The sequence below is a fragment of the Castor canadensis genome, chromosome 15 (assembly GCF_047511655.1).
Source record: "Castor canadensis chromosome 15, mCasCan1.hap1v2, whole genome shotgun sequence".
NCBI lineage: Eukaryota > Metazoa > Chordata > Mammalia > Rodentia > Castoridae > Castor > Castor canadensis.
The window spans coordinates 100,237,736-100,257,471 of NC_133400.1; the positions used below are offsets into that span (position 1 = coordinate 100,237,736).

At 48.8% G+C, this 19,736-nt stretch overlaps 1 protein-coding gene and 1 long non-coding RNA gene across 2 annotated transcripts; one reads left to right on the forward strand and one right to left on the reverse strand.

Annotated features, from left to right (window-relative positions):
* Positions 1-214: 214 nt before the first annotated feature.
* On the reverse strand, positions 215-18,895 carry Ntpcr (nucleoside-triphosphatase, cancer-related). The gene is made up of 5 exons (XM_020185778.2): positions 18,750-18,895; positions 15,583-15,745; positions 14,954-15,050; positions 4,532-4,741; positions 215-766 (listed from the first exon to the last, which is right to left on the reverse strand). Exons 1-5 carry the CDS (start codon positions 18,781-18,783, stop codon positions 689-691), a joined length of 582 nt encoding a protein of 193 aa, XP_020041367.2. The 5' UTR covers positions 18,784-18,895; the 3' UTR covers positions 215-688.
* Positions 9,074-18,052, forward strand: LOC141417571 (uncharacterized). Its single transcript, XR_012442224.1, has 4 exons — positions 9,074-10,149; positions 13,017-13,245; positions 16,062-16,255; positions 16,972-18,052. It is a non-coding gene; the product is annotated as an uncharacterized lncRNA (long non-coding RNA).
* Positions 18,896-19,736: the final 841 nt, after the last annotated feature.

A 19,736-nucleotide genomic window follows, 5' to 3' on the forward strand; every position in this document is an offset into this window, starting at 1 on the left:
TATCACCCTCGGTAGATGACAATCATTTCCCTTTTATTTTTGGAAGGAAAACTAGCCACAGAAAGGTTCCAAACTGCCCCGGGTAAACTTGGCACACGCAGGCTCTGCTGTGCCCAGTAGGCCCCGCTCTCCCTGTCCTTCAGCCTGCAGAGGGTCAAACAGCCTGGACAATCTGAAGGCCATGTGCCTCCCACAACACTTGAGAGTCTGAACCTCAGATTCAGTTCTATGTTTATTAGGCAATAAGGAAAGAAAGAAACAGACAGGGGAGCAAACCTAAAATGCCTGTCTTTAGAAAGAGTTTTAGAAAATCCAGTACATGTTACCACTTTAAGCTGCTGAGCCTGAGGCCCCGCCTGGCAGTGAGCTCTTTGTCCCACCCCAAACACATTCATAAATGTCAGTGGGGGCAAATCGCACCAAATGCTCCCAAGACTCTCTCATTTGTAACTTACCCCAATCACACACATGGCTATAAAAGGAAATAAACAGAAAGCCTGAAGCATCAACAAGCTATGGTGGACCCTTCATCTCATGCAGCCCACCTGCCATGAGGGCAACCTACAGAAAGCAGCTGTCCAGCTTCAGGCAAAGCCCACAAGGTGCCTAAACACAGGCAGCAAGCTTTAGGAGGGAGCGAGCAGCAGGCCACGCGGCCAGGCACCTCCTCAGAGAGGCGAGACAGCACTCAGTGGGATTCACCTCCCGCACTCGGCATGTGCTTCATGATCTCAGGCAAAAGGCAGTTTCTGTTTTCCTTGGTGACCTGTGGGAAGAAGTGACAGAATAGTTTTAGCACACCACTCCTTGCCTTCAATCCAGTGATGGAAATGTCCTAAAAGAGATGGTAAATTTGGGAAAAGAGGTGGCCCAGGTCTTCAGGGACACCAAAACAGGACAGGCATCACTGTGTCCCATCAGCTTCTGTAGTGAGGGCTCCAATGACAGTGGGCTTTGAGTACTGGTAGATTCCAGCCCTCGGAATGTATGAACAAGCATACGAGGCCCAGAATAGAGGTGGCAGAGTGGATGGGACCTAGCCCTCATGGCCCAACCAAAAACAAGTAAAGAAGATGCGACACAGAGGGCAGCCATATCAGCCAGCCACCCATGACTTCAGGATCACTCACTCATCTCTCCAGGAACACAGAGGACCTGTGTGCTGCATGAGACCTCTGACTTCAGTCAGTTGAGGCTGGAGAAGTGAAGGTGACATGGTACAGACTATAATACAGTTCTCCTGACCTCGTGTGTTCTCTATAATTAACACTGTCACAAAAACAGGCAGCAGCGATGAGCTTATGCCAGCTTTACTTGACAGTCTGCTGTTGGATTTTCTTTCTCTCACTACCGCATCATCCCAACACGCACAAGAGAATGTAAACACCGTGGTGGTGAGGCACGGCCCCATCCTCTCCCATCACTTTGCCTCCTGCTTTGGCCCCACATCACAGCCATCCCTCGGCCCACATCCAGAGGCAAGGGGCTGCGAATGGAGTCTGCAGATAAGACATAGACAACACGGGGCTCACAGACCAGGACAAGGATGGACATGAATAGCAACAGAACCATGGGTGTCAAAGGATCCACAAGGAAGAGTCCAGAGGCAGAAGGAAGACAGATAGGGAAGGGGACAGACCAGAAAGGGCATCCATAGGTGGGGATGTCTGGATAGGTGATCGATGGAGAAGATGCCTGGACAAAAAGGGACCTAAGCCAAGAATCCTGGTGGGTGGCAGGACATGCACCTGGTACCTGGAGGCCTTCAGTGGCCCAGCATGGGAAGACCTGATAGGAGGAAGGGCTGCTGTGGTTTCAATGTGGCCCCCAAATCCCATGTATTAGAAAGATAACCCCAGCCTCCTAATTCATACATTCATGGTGTTTGGAGGTGAGGCCGTTGGGAGATTAAGTGGACTCCATGAGATATGAGGTGGGGCCCCCACAATGGCATTAGTGGCTTTGTAAGAGAAAGTGAGAGCTGGCACACACGGGATGTTTCAGCATGTGAAAGTCTCCACTGTGCTGTGATGAGGCAAGAAGGCCGATGACCAGGAAGGAAAAAGACCACCCTTGATATCTAAGTGGTACCCTGACATTTTCCTACAAGAAGAAGGGTGCCAGGGCCTCTTTGATGGGATCTCCTGCCTGCTGACTTCTGGGTATGTGTAAAAGAGCTTCAATGAGATGCAATTCATATACCATAAAAAATCATTCTCTTAATGACAGTACTCAGCATTCTTAGTACATTCACAGGGTATAGTAGGGTATTTTGTCACACCAAAAAGAAGACTCATATTTGTAGTCATTCCCCTTCCGTCCTCTCCCAGCCTCTGGCAACTCTATTTCCTGTCTCCATAAATTTGTCTCTTCTGGAATTTTCTATAAATGGAATCAGTACACGATCTATGACTGGCTTCTTTCACTAAGCATAATGCATGGTAGTATCATTCATTCGCTTAGGATGAATCAGTACATTATTTCTTTGTATGGCCAAATACTATCTCATTATATGGATATGTCACATTTTATCCATCGATTTATCTGTTGGTGGATATCTGGGTTATCCCCATTTTTGAGCTATTATGAATAATGCTATTCTGAGCATGCATCCCAGTTTTTGTGTGAACATGTTCTTTAATCCTTCTGTGTAAATCCCTAGGAGTGGAATGGCTGGCTGCGATAACTCACACACCTCCTTTGGAAAACACTGAGCCATCTTCCAGGTGACTGCATCATTTACACTCCTTCACTGCATCTGATGGCCCTAACTTCTCCACTTTCCATTTCTTCCTTTTACCATAGCCACCCTGGTAAGCAGGAGGTGGGGTCTCATTGTGGCTTCAAGCACAGTTCCCTGATAACTGATGATGATGCTTCTTGGCCATTCATGGGTATTTGGACAAATGTCTATTCAAATACTTTGCCTTTTTGTTAGGGATTTATTTTTTCTTTTTGAGCTGTCCTTTCAATGATCTTTGTTACGGAGCTGTTCTATATATATTCTAGGACACAGGTCCATACAGGTAAATAATTTGCAAGTATTTTCTCCCCTTTGTGAGCGATTTTCCCACTGTCTACTGGAATCCTTTGAAGCACAGAAGTTTTTCATTTTTTTCTTTTTAAAGCAGGACTGAGGTTTGAACTCAGGGCTTCATGCTGGAAGACAAGCCTCCAGTCCTTTTTGCTCTGATTATTTTGCTAAATGCCAGGCTAGCAATTTCCCAGCTTCCAACATGGAAGCTCTCTGACCTGAAAACCAGCTTTCCTCTCATGATCTCAGCATTCATGGCCTCTGTTATCACAACCCAAACCTCTACTGTGGAGACCACACGAGGGAGACAGGAAGGCAGCATACAGTGAAGATGAGGCCCACAGACCACAAGGATGCCACCAGGATGTAACCTTACCCAGCTTTCGGGTCTATGCTCAAATTCCACTCCCTGGACAAGCTCCTCCATCACCCTTCTACACTCCTTCCCATCTCCCCTTGGACAGACCTCCCCATCACCCCTTCTTTCTCCCCAACTCCCCCTGGACAAGCCTTACCCCCAGTCCTCCATTCCTCCCCATCTCCCTCACTGCCCCTGGTTGCTTCCTTTGCCTCTGTCAGCATCTCCTATGTCTGGGGTCCAGCTCCTCCACTGTAACATGGGCTCCAGGAGGGGAGGACTTGGTCATTTCTGTCACTGCAGTGAAGCAAGATTGAGAATAACACCAAGTGCACAGTAAGTTCTCAATCCATACCTGCTGAATGACTAAATACAGGAAAGACGGAAGGAACGTGCAAGTCTTTCCAGGTCTGGCTGGTCTAACACTCATAGATGATTACTACCATTCAGTGTCCTTTGGTGGCCCCATGTGGACACAGTACTAGGGCCAGTGGGCCACAGTGATGCTGTGTGGAAGGAGAGGCCCTGCCTGGCTGGCATGTTCCCTCAGCACTTGTGGGCCCATGAGCTTTTCAACTGGGGCAGGGAGTGAGGTGTTAGGCAGAGCTCAGCCAAGAGCACAGACACTGAGGTGCGGCAGGCCAGGTGGTGAAGCCATAGGAAGAGGGAGGCAGGGCATTGGCCAGGCACCAGCCATAAGCAGAGCATCTTATAGCTGGCTGAGACACTGCTGCAGCAAAGACACTATTCTTACTCTCTCCCAGGTGGCCACAGGCCTGCTTCTCAGGAGCCTGGGAACTTCCTGAGACCTGGTCAGAAGATATGGCCAGGCCCACAGGTGTGAGGTCTCACACACCCCCCGGGTGGTACCAGACCTCACCATAAGTAGCAAGACACTACTACTGCTGTAGCCTCTTGTGGCCACCATGTACCCAAAACGTGGCTCATGTGGCTGAGAAACCACACTTACTTCCCTCTGAATCCCACTTTGACCTATGGATCTGGGATTGGCATAGAACCATTAGCAAGTGATTCTGAGGTTGGGGGTTGGTGCCTGGAGGAAGATGGGATGAGGAAGGTGGTAGGAGCTGGGATGAGATGTGCGGGTGGTGGCTGCCCCCAAGGACTGGTCTACTCACACTTAACACTGTCACATCGTGCCGGTTCCTGATCTCCTCCACGAGGGCCAGTGGCTTCCCCTTGGGGACTGGAATGGTGCCCAGGACGATGGTCCCTGGCATGGACAGTGTCTGGCGGACAGCCTGGGTGAAAGGCTGGCTGAAGAGCTCCATTTTCCCAATCTCGTCGATAACACACACTCTCTGCCGCGGGCCACCGCCAGGACCTGCCTGCAGATGGCAAACAGTCAGTGGACACCTGCCTCGATCACTGGGCCATGAGTCCCACCCAACCACTCACCACAGCTGTGAGGCCTCACACACCTCCCAGGTAGTCCCTGATGGACCTGCAGACTTCAGTGAGAGTGCAAGATGCTAAGGCCACTCTGTCCAAGACTGTGGCCATCTGTGGCTACCCAATATGGAGCCAATGAGCACAACAGAGCCAGTGGACTGTCTTGGTATCAGGGGACTTCCCTCTGTGCACCTTGGAGGTCAGGGGACTTCCCTCTGTGCACCTTGAAGGTCAGGGGACTTCCCATGTGCACCTTGGTATCAGGTCCCATCCCTGCATGTACTTTCATATCAGGAGACCATCCCTGCATGTACTTCGAAGTCAGGGGACGGTGATGTCATCGTCCCCCATCCTGTACTACACACACGCCTACAGTCATTGAGAAGGCTCTCTTGGGGACTATAGCACCCAGAACATGCAATTCCCTGAGCCCTGAGTTTTTCTCAAACTTTTACTCCTCTAGAATGGTTCCAACAGTGACCACACTTTACAGTTATACAAATCCAGAAACAGAGGGTGCCCAGGTGCCTCAGGTCTAAAAGAAATGAGACTGCCAGGCTGGAAGCCCTTACTATTGCTCCACTCCCTTCCCTGTCTTCAGGGGAGGTGACCACTGTAGGCAGTACTGTCCTTGTGAAAACAAAACAAGCAAATGCCATTGTGCCCCTCAGGTCTCAGCTCTTCAGGTCCATTTCTCCTGAGAATCCCACTTGAAGCAGGGGCCTGGGGGATCAGCCACAACTTATTCCAAGCTTTTTCTTCAAAACTGAATAGCAAATGTGGGAAGTAAAGCAGCTATGAGCTGTCTGTCTCTGCCAGAGAGAGCAACAATGGACAGTCCATTGATCCCAGTCTGTCTCCCTGGGATAAGCCCTAGCTGCCTGGCCAGGACTGATGCAAGTGCAGGCCACCATCTCCAGAGAAGGGATTGGGGACAATTTCCAAGAGACCACCATCTAAGGTCCAAACAGAACTCTGTTCTAGCCCATCAAATTGACAGATAAGCAGTGACATGGAAGAATGTGCGTACAGTGCATGTGTATTTTCTAAGAGAATACAAACAGTAGTAACATACGTGGCCATCCCTGCAAACATAAAGGCAGGCGTGTGATTCTGCCTGTGATTCTGGAACATTCAGCACTGAGTCACACATGCCTCTACACTTCAGTGCGAGGACACAGACACCACCACGCAGACGTTATTTTCTGCCGGTTTGAAATGCTCATTGTAAAGCTTACACCTGTAGAAAACCCTCCCTCTGTCTAGAATTAAGGGAATGTGGAAATCTCAGAAATAAGCTGTGGTCTGTAGTGAGAATGGAGTGATTTCCATTCCATTGAGAGACAGATGACAGACATTGGGCCATTTGGAGGCCCAACACTCAGCTTGCTTTCCATAAGGCATATGAGCATTAAAAAAACACTAAAAAATTGTCTTATTTCTATAAAGTCAAGGCCATTCTACAAGAAAACAAGCAAGCCAGTGATATTCACCCTGCAGACCCTAGACTGAGTGGATCAGCAGCCACAGCACCCAGCCCTTTCTGATGATGTGGGGCTGGCCACCTCTTGTTCCTAAGGACTGCCCATGTATCTCGACCATGTAGCTAGTCACTATATGCATGCCATCTGCAATGGCCCCATCTTCCCAGAAGACAACCCTTCCAAGCATGTCACATGTCACAGCTGTCCTGTCACCCCTTTGTGACCCTCACTCCAGTTGGCTACAACTTCTCAGTCATGAGAGCGAGGAATATCTCCACACAAAGCATGCTTTCAGGTCTCTTGTTCCAAGAGAAAAGATATTCTCTCATGACACAGTGCCGAGACCACCAGCTAGAGGCACAAGAAACTATGAGTGGCACACAGCTCTGTGTGCTCCCAGCCAGTTTGCTTTCCAGAAAGCTTAACTGCTCCTGGAGCAACAAAATGCCTTCATATAGGACCTACCAGGGCCTGAGTGTGATTTTTGATCATTTATCTGTATATGCACTTTTAAGACCACAAAATGTAAACATTAAGCAATTTCATTTAGCCAAAATATTGAATCAAGAGCAAGCTAATCAAAGTGGGCTTTCCCTTCTTTGAATTGTCTACCTAGTAAATATTTCTTGAAATATTAAGGTTAGCATCAGACACATGACTGACTTCTAAGATCTCATGTCTGAGATGGTAAGTACTGAAAGTCACTGGAGGGAACAGGTGGCCACCAAAAGTCAGGCACCAGAACCGTAGCTGCCCCCAACAGCTATGCATGCTGGGGAAGCAGAGACAAATGGTGGTGCAGCAGCTGCTGAGCCGGTGCAGGGTTCCTCCCTCCTGAAGCCATCAGTGAAAATGCAGGGGGGGCTGAGACACCACGCTCAGACATTTCCAAACCTGAAGTTGCAGAATCCCTCCACCATCTGCTGGCACATGGACAGCATCCCTGGGGCTGGCCAGGCCATTCCTCAATCAGGCACGCTCTAGGCAGAAGCCACTCTCACAGACATGCCAGGATCCAGTCGAGGGCTTGGGCAGTGAACGCCAAGGCCCCTGCCGGAATGTTCTAGGCCTCCTGGGGTCCTGGGGCTCTCACACACCATCATCTGACCAAAAAGCACTTGAGGCAGGGTTGTGGTATGTTCTAGGCTAGGAGACCTGTCCTGGATCTAACACAGTTCTACCAGTTGATGGTCAGCCCAGTGAAGGGGAGAACCCAGTACCGTGGTGATCCTGCCCAGGACCAGCCTGGACATTTGGACTCTGTGACAGATTTAGTGTCCCATACTACCCCCACCTCCACTCCCTGGCAAATACAGACTAAACTGTGCCTTTCCTGTTACTGCTATCCATCACTTCCCTCAGCTCCTCAGAACCACACCTCTGGGTCTCTAGGAATGGGGTGCTTGGCCCATGACTGGTGTCAGTGTGTCCACCCCAGCCCCTGCCACAGCAGGTGTCAAGACCTGCTATACTGTCCCTCTCCCTGAGAGCACTGATTCCAGAACTCATCTCACGCCCCATGCCTGCACTCCTTCCTCCTGATGCAGACACCAGCTGGGTCTAGAAATCCCTCTCACCACTGAGAAACTGCTCTCCTGTCCAAGGGGGCGATGGGAAGGCACTTCAGGTCCCAAGGAGCTATGGGTGCAGGTGACACAAGCTTCCATGTACATGGCAAACTCACACCCTGTCAGTCAACTCTGCGTTTGAGGAAGTCCCCATTTCCCAACAGCGCTATACCAAGTGTGCAGAGCACGGCCCACTTGGCAGGCCGACATGACTCAGGGCAGGGCCTACAGTCTTCAGCAGCAGCTCCCCTGGCATGAAGAGGCAGAAAAGCTGCCACCAGGCCCTTACCAGGCCTGGATTCCTGAAGCTCCCTTACTAATTGGCAGCACTCACAGTAGCCAAATGGGTTCAAAAAATCTCATGCACTCAGTAAGAATTTTAATCGATACTTGAACTTGTGTTAAGTTTGGTATCTGATGCTTGATATCCTTTTCTTTGTTAGAAACTGCGTGGAGGAGACTGTGACCATGAAGTAGTGATGACCTTTTCTACCCAACAAGGCGACTGGATGCAAACAGAAGCACAGCTCAGATTTGGGAAAAATCAACCACTGGCTTTTGGAGCTCAGCACAGTCATTTACTGTTTAATTACTGCTGCAGTGGAGAAACAATTAGTAGTTAAATCTGCTTGCCAGTTAGGGCCTCCACAGAAAATTGTTTTTATCTCAAGATGGCCTAACACAGTTCAGGTAAGATTGGAATGGCTGGGGAAGTTGGGTAAAGAGACTGTGCCCCATCTCTCTGAGTCTCCCTACTCAGTGCTCAGCAGCCTCAGGAGAACACAGCCAGCACACAAAGGAGAACTTGGTGACTCCTGGGTTAAGGGATCATAATTAAAGAAGCCAACATCACCTGCCTCCAGCCGAAGTATGTGGGAAAAGGAGCCACATGTTCAGCCTTCCTGCTGAATCTAGCGAGGAGGAAGGAAGTGGTACAACACAGAGCTGTGCCCTTCACAAACATCAATGCTGTAGCAGACAAGGAAGGCCTATGAATGCTCCCAGGTTAGTGCTGTGGAGATGCGAGACTGTGTCCTTTCCTCTTTCAGGACCCTACTTGGGATCCTGAAAGAGGAAAGGACAGGTCACCAAGGACACAGCTCAAGCAGACAGGAGCGCCAAGGCACTTCTCAGTGTAAAACTGTCTGCAGGACAACATAGGTTTGTATTGCACAATCCCTTCATGCAGATATAGGTTGGTTTTGGTTTTGTTTTTTGAGATTTGTGATAATTTGAAAGAACTCTCAGAATCACACAGCCTAAAAACATTGAAAAAAATTAACAGAAAGGTATGTCGTAAATGCATGAAACACACAGATAATAGTCTGTTTTATCATTTACTACCATAATTGTAAAAAAGTTAAACTTGATCGAAACATATACAGACACAGACCATCCAAGTGTGACTGGCAGTTGAGAAGTGCAAAGGTGAAGACACAGCCTGGAATCACAGCACACAGACCAGGTGGTGGCGGGGGACCAACAGAGTTGCTTCCTGTGGCTCTCACAGAGTCATGTGTGACACTTGTTCCCTCCAGTGAACTGGTCCTCTCCAGCACACTGCTACCACAGTAAAAGGCATCGCTCATGGTCTCACATATTTTGCACCATACATAATACATGACATAATGAGAACAAAATGTGTTCTCATTAAGGCTTCTGGTCAACAGCAGGCTGGAAGGAGTTCAACTTTAGGGAGTTAGAAGTTATATGTGAATTTTCAACTGCACACCTAGGTGGGAAAAGGGGTGGAGGGTAGAAGCCAAAGCCCCACACTGTTCCTGGATCGAATGAGTGTGGATGATGTACAAGCACACCCTTAATTTTAGGAAAAACAGTGAACGTTTAGGAGTAAAGTGCCCTGGTGATGGGAATGTCCTCTCAAGTGGCCACCCCAGTTCATGTACTTATACAAACACTCACATAGATGTTCACATGCATGCACACACACACACACAGAGGAGTAAGAATGAGTGAACAGGCATACGAGTAAAAATGTTAAACGCAGCTGACTCTGGATAATGAACACAAGGGCTCTTGCACTATTCTTATTCTCATAACTTTCAGAGCAAATTTATATCCAAATTAAGTTAAAAAAATTACAAACAATAAAAAAAAGAACAAGAACCCCCCCACACACACACATGCATGCACTCTTTTGCAGATTCAGATTCAGGAAAACCACCAGCTCATTCCACATGAAGCTCCTCCTCAGATGTGTGGCGCCTCTGCAGATTCACCTGGGAGGTGGGAGAGGTGGAAGGAAGAAAGTGCCAGAAATGCACAAACCAGGTGAGCACAGAGAAAGCCAACAGCTGAAATGGGCACAGCCCCATCCTACTAAGGCTTGAGGAGTGTGAGGTTCTGCCACATGTGGACTGTAAGAAGAGCCCATGGTCCTGCACATCCAATCCACAGAACCACCAAGGCCAGTGATGAGGAGCAGCAAAGCCTCAGCCCCACCCAGGGGACAGTAGGGACATGGCCAGTAAGTCAGCAAACCCTTAACAGATTTTCCAGGTGGACTGAAAACGCTGTCAGAAACGTCTCCACTGACAATTTTAAGCAGAAATTCATGTTCACACCAGACAGCAGCCATTTCCCTGGCTGATCCTGTAATACATACCTACGGTCAAGAGGTAGAGAGACAGAAATAGGCATAAGAAACAAAGGCCACATTCACTCACAGTAGAGGACCTTTCAGAGCAATGTCTGGCCAGGAAGGGATCTGAGTGCCGCCTGATTGTCTGGATCCTGAACCGCCAGGTGGCATGCCCAGACCAATCATGGAGAATAATCTCCTTTCCTAAGACAGGAGTCCTTATAACTTGCAAGAGAGGACTTCAGGCAAGAGTCTATTCCACAATCAAGAGCAGATCTGCCTCAGAAACAGTCTTCAAAGCCTTATCTGAACCAAAACAGGGAAATAGAAGGTTCAAACTATGCTTATTTGCGATGGATGCTCTGATTCTAACTTACCTTTCCTTCTAGAAATCTTTGCAAAAACAGACAGTGTTCAGCCTGGAAATAGAGCTTAGGTGGATGTCACTCCACTGTTGTTTAGTTGCTATACACATGGTTATCTTTTGGGGTGAGGAGGAAATAAAACTGGAGAACAATAAAATGTTAAATTCTATGGTGCATCAAACTGAGCTGCCAAAAAGACCACTATGAAAAAGGGCAGCAGTAGCTTATCAGCCTCGATCGTTACAAAATTAAAAAGAAAACCCTAATGACAGCAGTACCAGAAAGTACAACAGCCCTATGGTAACCTTACCAAGAAAAATGTTAACGAAAGAAAAGAGAAAGAACTATTTTTTGGTGTGGAAAATGAAGACTGCCTGAAAAATTAAGATATCTTTTATATCAATGTAACTGCTTTTGTATAGCTCCACCCACTCCATGTGCCTTTTTAAATGAACAATAAGGTCTTGATCTTGCAGTTCATGCCAGCTTCACCACTTATGACCTCCCCTGGGAAGGTCCTGGCTACTCTGTGCCTCAGTTTCCCCATTTGTATGAAAGGAACGCTGTGGGAGCCTTTGAAGGTTGAATGGGTTTGTGTCTGGCAGACAGTTTGCATTCAGTAATCATTAGCTGCACTCTTACCACCAGCACACCTTGGGGGAAGAAGGGACAAATGAGAGTAAAGGAGACAAGAAAAACAATATACATAATTACTGTTTTAATTAAAACAGTGTGGCACTGACCTGAATCAAACATCAGTGGAAGAGAGCAGATAACCCAAGAACATCACAAACACACTTTATTAAAATACAATTTACAAACTACAGTAAACTAATTAGAAATGAGTCATTTAACAAATGGCTTTACTAAGCTGGTAAGTCTCACTGTGCATCACACTTGGAATGAGCCCAGATGGAATGAAAACAAGTGCTTAAAACACAAAGAAGACAGACAGACATAGGTAAAATTTTATATTAATTTGGAGTAGGGACAGACTTTATGTAAAAATAAGGGAAAAGAATAACAAAGTGGTAAGCAGGAAAACAGAATCAATAAATGTAAAAACATTATTTGCCATGTAAAACATCTCTTTAAGCCAGAAGAAAAAAAAACAGAAAGCAGTATGAGCCAACAATTTAGATTTTAAAAACCTAATGAACAACTGAAAACCACTGAACCTCATTAGGGCCTTAAAACTAAAATTCAAGCCACAGTGCATCTTAACCGAGGGATGAGTGGCCACAGGAGCCCTGAAGGTCATGCCCCTACCAGGGCTTCCTCCCCAGGGAGCCACAGCTGGAGACAGAGACCCTACAGGGCCTCTCCTTACAGAGGGAAAAGGAGGGTGAAAATCCACACTGGGAATAAACAGTCTCAGTTATGAAGATAACCAAGTTGTGAGGCCATTCCCACATTCCTCAGTCACACTGAGGAGCAAAACTGTATATGCCATTTTCTCCAGTGAGGTACGGGAAAGGGTAGGAAGAACATATGCTATCAGTGGCTAAGTTGCAGGTAAGATTACATGTCACTTGTATTTCCCTTCTAGTTTTTACAAATTTTCTACCATGAGCATATAGAACTTTAAAACTGAGGAAAAAAATAAATGTGGTCAAGCAAGGAAAGATGTTACCCATGGATGAGCAATCAACAACCGTCAAGCCTCCAGGGCTTTCCAGAAGTCCTCCTAGGTCTGTAACATCCACCATACACTCTCCTTCGTCTCCCACGGGCACCCCCAGCGGTCTAGCTCAGTCTGCATCTGTCCACCCAGATTCCATGAGCAGCTGCAGGAGGAGGCCTGCTGCCTGAGTCCCTCCAGGCCCCCACCTCAAGTGCTCCCAGTGCCCAGCCAGTCCTGCTTCCTGGGGACAAACAGGCACAGCCATGCTGGCCCAACCACAGAACTGTCTTGATGTTTTCCATAGCATTTTCTAAAAAGGGCTTAAACTATCCTTCAACCACAGAGAAATTTCTTATAGATGCTCCTTGACCCACTGTCAGATAGTGTTTTCATAGGTCCCGAGTACCACACACTAAAACACTGCACCTGGATGAAGTTTCACCTGCCTGAAGTATGACCAGTTTACCTGGTCACCAGTACCAAACTGTCTCTTAATACTCCCCTATTTTATTGCCTAAAAAACTCACATTCCTCCTTTCTTCATCCCACCATAATACATGGGATGAAGGAAGTTCTGCTTTACAGAAGAAAGCCAAGACACTGACCGATGGGAACCATCCGCGGGAACTCCTCCCACCCGGCACGAGGGCACTTGGTGGTCAGAGATAGCTGCAAGAAGCCAGCTTTTCTTTGTTTCTCATTAAAAAGGCAGATGAGTGCTCTCATATAACCCACAGCCACACAGTGAGCATGTTGGTGCCCACTCTCCTCCCAGGATGATGTCTGCTCTGAGCAGGGTAAGTAAAAATCAATTCTTTGTATTGATCCAATGCTCAAAGCTGGACTCTACACTCGGAATTTTATTAGAAGCATCTCACTTTCTGTTTGACATTTAGATAGAGAGATACACACAGGATAGAAAAATAACTAGGACAGTACCATGTCCTCTGTCAGCTCCTGGGCAACTCAGCACGGTGACTGGGGAGCAGAAGCCCCCTACCAACACAGACCAAAGGATTCTTCCCCAAATTCAGTCCTTGGTGGGCTGAATCCAAATTCCTCAGTGGCCTTTGGGCACAAAGCCCCATGCCACACTGCAGCTGAGCTCTGAAATTCAGGAGCAAAGACCTGCAGACACTGTGCCCCAAGAAGGGCCAGGGCAGAAGCCTACGACTGGCACACCCCAGCATGTGCGGACAACAGTCTGAACCAGGGTGGCCAGAAGACAGCAAGCTGATGTCTCAGGTCAGTAGGGCAGATGGCACAGGGCCTCCCAGCCTGCTGAAAGGACCTGGTATGGTGGAGTACTCTGGAAGGCTTATAATTGGTTCTTAAGACAAGTCCATACCATTCAACTTCCACAAAACTAAGTCAAAGGAATAAGTCTGTAAGATCCTCTACATAGTCACAAGACCCTGCACTCCATTGCCCCATCCTTCACCAGCCTCACCTTCTTTCTCTGCTTTCTGAGGTCTACGGTAACTGTTACTGCCACCTAGAATATTCTCCCTAAACACCCTCAACCCACAGGTACCACAACACTCTTCTCTTCCTTTCAGTTTAAATACCACTCCTCAAACCCTGTCCTGGTCTCTGGCTGGGTCAGTCCCTCCCACCACTCCTTCGGCACCTGGCTCTCTTCCTTCACAGCAAGTGTCCCATGTCTACATTTCCACTCACCTGAGAGTCACACACAGAAAACTCACCTGCTTTGTTTGTGACCCTGAACCTGATCCACACAAATACATGCAAAAGACAAAACCACAGCTGATTCTTCTGTCATCTAAACTAATAAACATTTAGCAAGAATGATCAAGAAAGAAAAAAAAAAGACATAAATAATTGAAAGAAGAAATGAAAGAAGGGACAACACAAATAATCTTACAAAATTAAAAAAAATAGTAACAAATAGCTAAAAGGCACAAATTATCACAAGTGACTCAGCAAGAAATTTAAAAGAATGAGCAAACTTTCAACAAGAGATTAGCTTGGTGACTAAAAGCTCCTCGTGGGCAGCCAAGGCCCAGGTGCCTTCCCCATGAATTCTGTCAAACCATTCTGCTGAAACCACTCACAAACCTGTGAAAAACAGGAGGGAACACTTCCCAGCTCACAGTTAGAACAGTGTACCTTGGTACCAAAGCCAGACAGCTCTCCCCAGGCAAGAAGGTTCCAGAACACATCCCTGATGAATGCAAACACAGAAATCCTCCCCGAATCCCAGCAAGCTGAGTGCTGCAACACACATAAAGACCGCATAACACACGTGGAAAGATCCACCTTTGGGGATATGGCCAGCTGGGCCTCAGAGCCTGCCTAATATAAAACAGCTACCAATGCTGAATGTAGGTGATGACTTCAGTATAGCTCAGAGTGACAACCAATTAGGTTGCACTTCCTATTAAGGTTTAATCACTTGAAGACTTAAACTAAAATGTCCAACTGACCTCCCTGTAAGAGCAAAACACAGCCGGATCCTGAGATCAGCCTCCCACATATACTCACATTCCACAAGACTGGAAGCGCCCACTGCTCAAAAGAGGTCAGGTCCACTATGTATTGCCCGACTCGGCACTCACGTTTCCCGGGTGGAGACTCTGACCTGGAAGGAGAAACACCATGCTCTATGGCGGTCCCTACACCCCCACGTCCCCACAGACTGATTTCTGGCAATCACCACTCCACTGAGATGCTGGCCTCTGCACAGGAAATCACCCATCTCCCACATGGGTTTTCTCTCCAGCAAACAGAGCTACACCACATGTCCACACCACCACCCATGTGCCTGACAGCCCGATGGCCAATGCTGCAGCTCCAGGGAGCCAGTGACAACTAGTACAAGGCCAAGAATCACAAAGTGTGAAGAATACACAGCTCATTTGCCTATGCTTTGTGTATAACAGGACTTCTGTGTCCCTGTTTACTTACTATGAAAGTCCAAGACAGATGAGGCCCTAAGACCCTCACTGAACCCAAGGAGGCTCTCAGCCCAGGGGGAGGCAGAGCAGCACCCCAGGACCCCAGAAGGTACCTTTGAAGAACTTAGCTCTGGTAGAATCAGACAGAAAAGTTCTCAAGACATGGACAGAAGGTCAGCTTAGAAGACAAAGCCCTACAGAAATGGGACATCATACCCCACTCGAGACAGAGGTCCCCTGGCACCGGACAAGGTGACTACATCAAATCCGATCCTTCTGCCTCCCTGCCTGACTTCTTCCGTGTAAAATCCATCCACGGGCACCCCAGATGACTGCAAAAGCTCACAGGCTTTCTGGATCAAGGTTGTTTTCCCAACCCCTGCAAGAGAAGAGGCAGCTCATCAGGAAGCTCTCTCCTAGGGAGCGTGCACAGTACCTGCCAGCCCCAGAGTCACAGCAGTGGGTAGAGAAGCTGCAGAAAGTGGATTTTATGAATATTAACTCCGTGTGACCCTGATTGTCCCAGGTGTTACGATGTTTCCGTTTCCTGTAGAGACAGGCTAATAACAATGTAAATGGTGTCGGGAAATTCACTTTGAAGTTCTGAAACAGTGTTAGTTTTGTTCCCAAGCACAGTTTGTAGCCTGTTGAGCTTCCTTTCCTTCTAGGTTTACTGTTCTCACTTTTCTAACTAGGAACTAACAGTGATCATGTCTGGGACAGAGAAAGGCACCAGAAACCAGGATTTCAGCCTTTAAGAGACATGGACCAATACTTCCTAGTGGTAAAATGGCTTTGCTCCACAATGGATGTCCAGAAAATGCATCTATACCCACAAACATCCGGGACGTGATCACTGGGAAGCTTCTTCACAGTGCAACCCTATCAGGTGGGTGGCGCCTTCTCATCATTTCCAGGGCCCCCAACCCTCCCAAGTTGTAGCCCATGCCCTCCACCTCTGGCCCTCTCTTCCCCCGAAGCCTGGCCCGCCAACTACTCTGACTCACCAGTGTTTTAACCACCACCAACTGCTGCCTTGCACAAGAACATTAAGCAGTGACATTAGGAGCAAGTGCTATTTGTGTACCTTGCAAGCCTTGGCTTTAAAGCCTCACAACCAAGACAAGGGAAGGTTCCAGCAGGCCTGCAGACTCCTGAATCACACCCTCCCAGTTGTCAAGGTGCCTCCTAAGCTTCCTTAAATTACCCTTATTTCATGTATCTCTCCTCCAAATTCCACACTGAGATAATGGTCTCTACAGGGATGGCAGCCCAAGAGGGTTCCAGCCAATGAGTCCCCATGACCATGTAGCTGGAACCATACAGAGCACAAAAGGCCTTCCGTTTACTTACAGTTATTAGTATGAAACATGGGCACGACATATGAAAATAATACATGGAGAAAGTCAAGTTACAACAGAAAAAATAACAGTATTATCCCATTCTTTAAGGCAATGTGTATATATGTCTACAAAAGACAATGTCCAGAGCACAGAGGCTTCAGTGCCCGTCTCTGTGGGTTGAGTTCCATGTGAGTGTCATTTTCTTAAGTTTTCATAATTTGGTGGTGGTTGCTCTTATACTGGCCCCCGTTTGCTTCTTCAGCTCTAGAAACCTCCTTCCGGCTGACTTTCACCTCTGTTAGTTGAGCTGCTACATGGGCTAAGAAGTGACAGAGGCTGAAAGACACTGCACCCTGACAGCTGCATACCATACACAGGCAAGAGCGGGTCAGAACCCTCCTAATTACTTTGGCTCTGGCTCTTTCCTAAGCAGACCCTCAGACAGATTGGAGGCCAGACAGATGAACTTGGAAGTGACATACTGGTTGGGAAGGACACCAACATGCGATGCCTTCCCAGCAACTTACACTGTGGACAGCTGGAGCTCAACCCCTCTGGGGAACCCTAGGGGACAGTTGGCATGCTGCATGGCTCTGCTCAGAGCTATCCTCATATGAAAATGAGGTTCATCCCTAACTCTCCCTAGTCATGGGCTGAAGGTCCTTGGGTCAGGGGCTCTTGGCTCTTCCCCATGTGCAGGCAGAGAGAGCCCCTAAGGTGAGTCACAGGTACTACACTGAAAGTTAGAAAATGCTAAGTGGCTGGGCACTGGCAGAACTCAGTAAGAAGACAGTCACCTTGCTGATGATCTGAATGTGTGGACAATCTGGACAGGCAGAAATGGGGATAGAGCTGGTGATGAAAAGAAACTAACAAATGCAAGGGCAGGACCAAAACTCCAAAGGATGTGGGGTGATGTGTATAAAGAAATTAAGGGTGGCTGATGGCTCTGCTCCGAGTAGCTTTTTAATGATGCAACAGTAAACACTGACTATGGAGCCAATGAAAATTTCATAACTACAGGAAGACGACAGGAGACACAGGCGTGTGAGTTTCAGGGCAGGCTGGACAGTGCTGCCCTGGAGGGTAATAAAGCCTATGTGAACCTGCAGCAGGGGGGAAGGGATGGCATAGCAGAAAAATAAAACTTAAAGAATCTAAACATGAAGGAGGTCACGTAGCATAGCCAATAGAGTTGCATGCAACCATATACGGGTTAAACTTTGGTTTTTGCTTCTGTAACCTGCTTGCAAGGGTATATAAAGTAAGCCCCCTTGTTCTCTGAGCTCGGCCTTTGGACTCGAGTCCACTGAGTCTGTGCCCGCACAATAAAACGTTGCTTCCTGCTGAATTGCCTCGGTGTCCCGTGTGTCTCTGTTCGAGATCCCCACAATGAACCTGACCCTTTGATAAAGGAGGGAGAAGCAACCAGCACCAAAAAGGTTCCCTCAGCAGGACCCGGATGTGTGGAGACGGCCTGTTAAGCATGCAGGGGCAGCCCAAACACAGCTGGCACACCAGCTTTCTGAGGCCCAGAGGCTGGGTCTGTGCACTGAGCTGAGCGAGCGCCCCTGGGGTTCCCAGGCTATCCTCACACCCCACCCTGCTGCCTGATGCAATGAAACCTGCAGCACTAAACTCAACCCCCCCACCCCTCCCTCACCTTCCCCTCCCGATTTAAGGCCCAAGTATCAGGGAGGCGTGGGGACCGGCACACATGCACAGACCCCGCACTTTGCAACCTCACGCCGCCCTGGGAGTGGGCGGAGCCTGGCGCGGGAGGCGGAGCCTGGCGCGGGGGGGGGCGGGGCCTGGGGCGCGGCGTGGGTCTAGGGGCGGAGTGGCGCAAGGTTGCCCACACGAGCTCGGGTGTCGGTGACACCTGCGGCCTCCGGATCCCCTGCGGGGCCCCACGTCAGTCCAGGGCGAACGAGGCTCGTCCACACCACACACTGGGGCCGAAGCTTCGTGGGCCGCACACCTGACCCGCTCTGCTCTCGTCTCGTCACGCCCGGCCCCGAGCGCGGCCCCCGCGGTCACCTGGCGGCCCGGTGAGGAACACGTGTCGAGCCATGTGCGAGCAGGTCGCGGTCCTCGCCGCCGCCGGGTCAGGGTCGTGGTCGTGGCCAGACTCCGCCCGCTACGCCCGCAGGCTCCGCCCCAACGACCGGAAGCCCCGCCTCTGAGGCTGCGCATGCGCGTCGGCGTCAGCCTGCGCATGCGCACGCCTCCCTTGGCTGGTCCACGCCTGTAGATGCTGCTTGCGTAGGGCTGAGATTAGCCTGCTCTTTGGGCTTCTTGCGCTTGTTCTTTAGGGCTGGACATAGGTGGGGTGATTGCGACGATACGTGCAATCGGTTTGGCTCCCAGTATCCTGGGTTCTGCCTGTAGGTCCCCCAGGGGTCAGGGTCAGCCCTTCCGCAGCAGGTGTGGGCTTTGGATGCCTTTCTTAAAGGAGGAGGTCCTGTGCAGTGCTCTCGCGCTCCGATCAGGGAGCCTCCGACCTGCCCTGATCCTGGCCTCCACCTCCAGATACTGCGTGTCGGAGGCAAGATGACAACAGATTTAGTTCAAAGGCCTAATTGGCCTGTTCTGCAATGGGTAGATAGATTGAGTGTCCCAAAGTGCTGAGCAGAGGAGGTTGGCTGTATATGTAGAAAGGGGCTGAAGAAAGCAAAAATAAAAAGGGGATTGACAAAGATCCCTCCTAGCATTCATTTAGTGCATGGATGAAACAGAGAGGACTTCCTCACTATGCTGACTTACCGATGGACTGGAAACTCCACAGCTTTTTATTTCAAAATTCGGTTTGGCTACCAGGCACTTAGCACTAGTTCTGATTTGGTCTGGTGTAGTGGGGCCTTGTGCAGAAGCTCAGTCAAAACAGTGGAACTTCAATGGACATTGTTTAACGGGAGTAATTGTCTTGGGTGAGCCTCAGCATCTGTTTCTTCCCAGGAAATTCATAAAGTCCACACTGGGCCTGCCACCCACTGGTGGGGCAGACATCCGTTTCCAGCCAGGCAG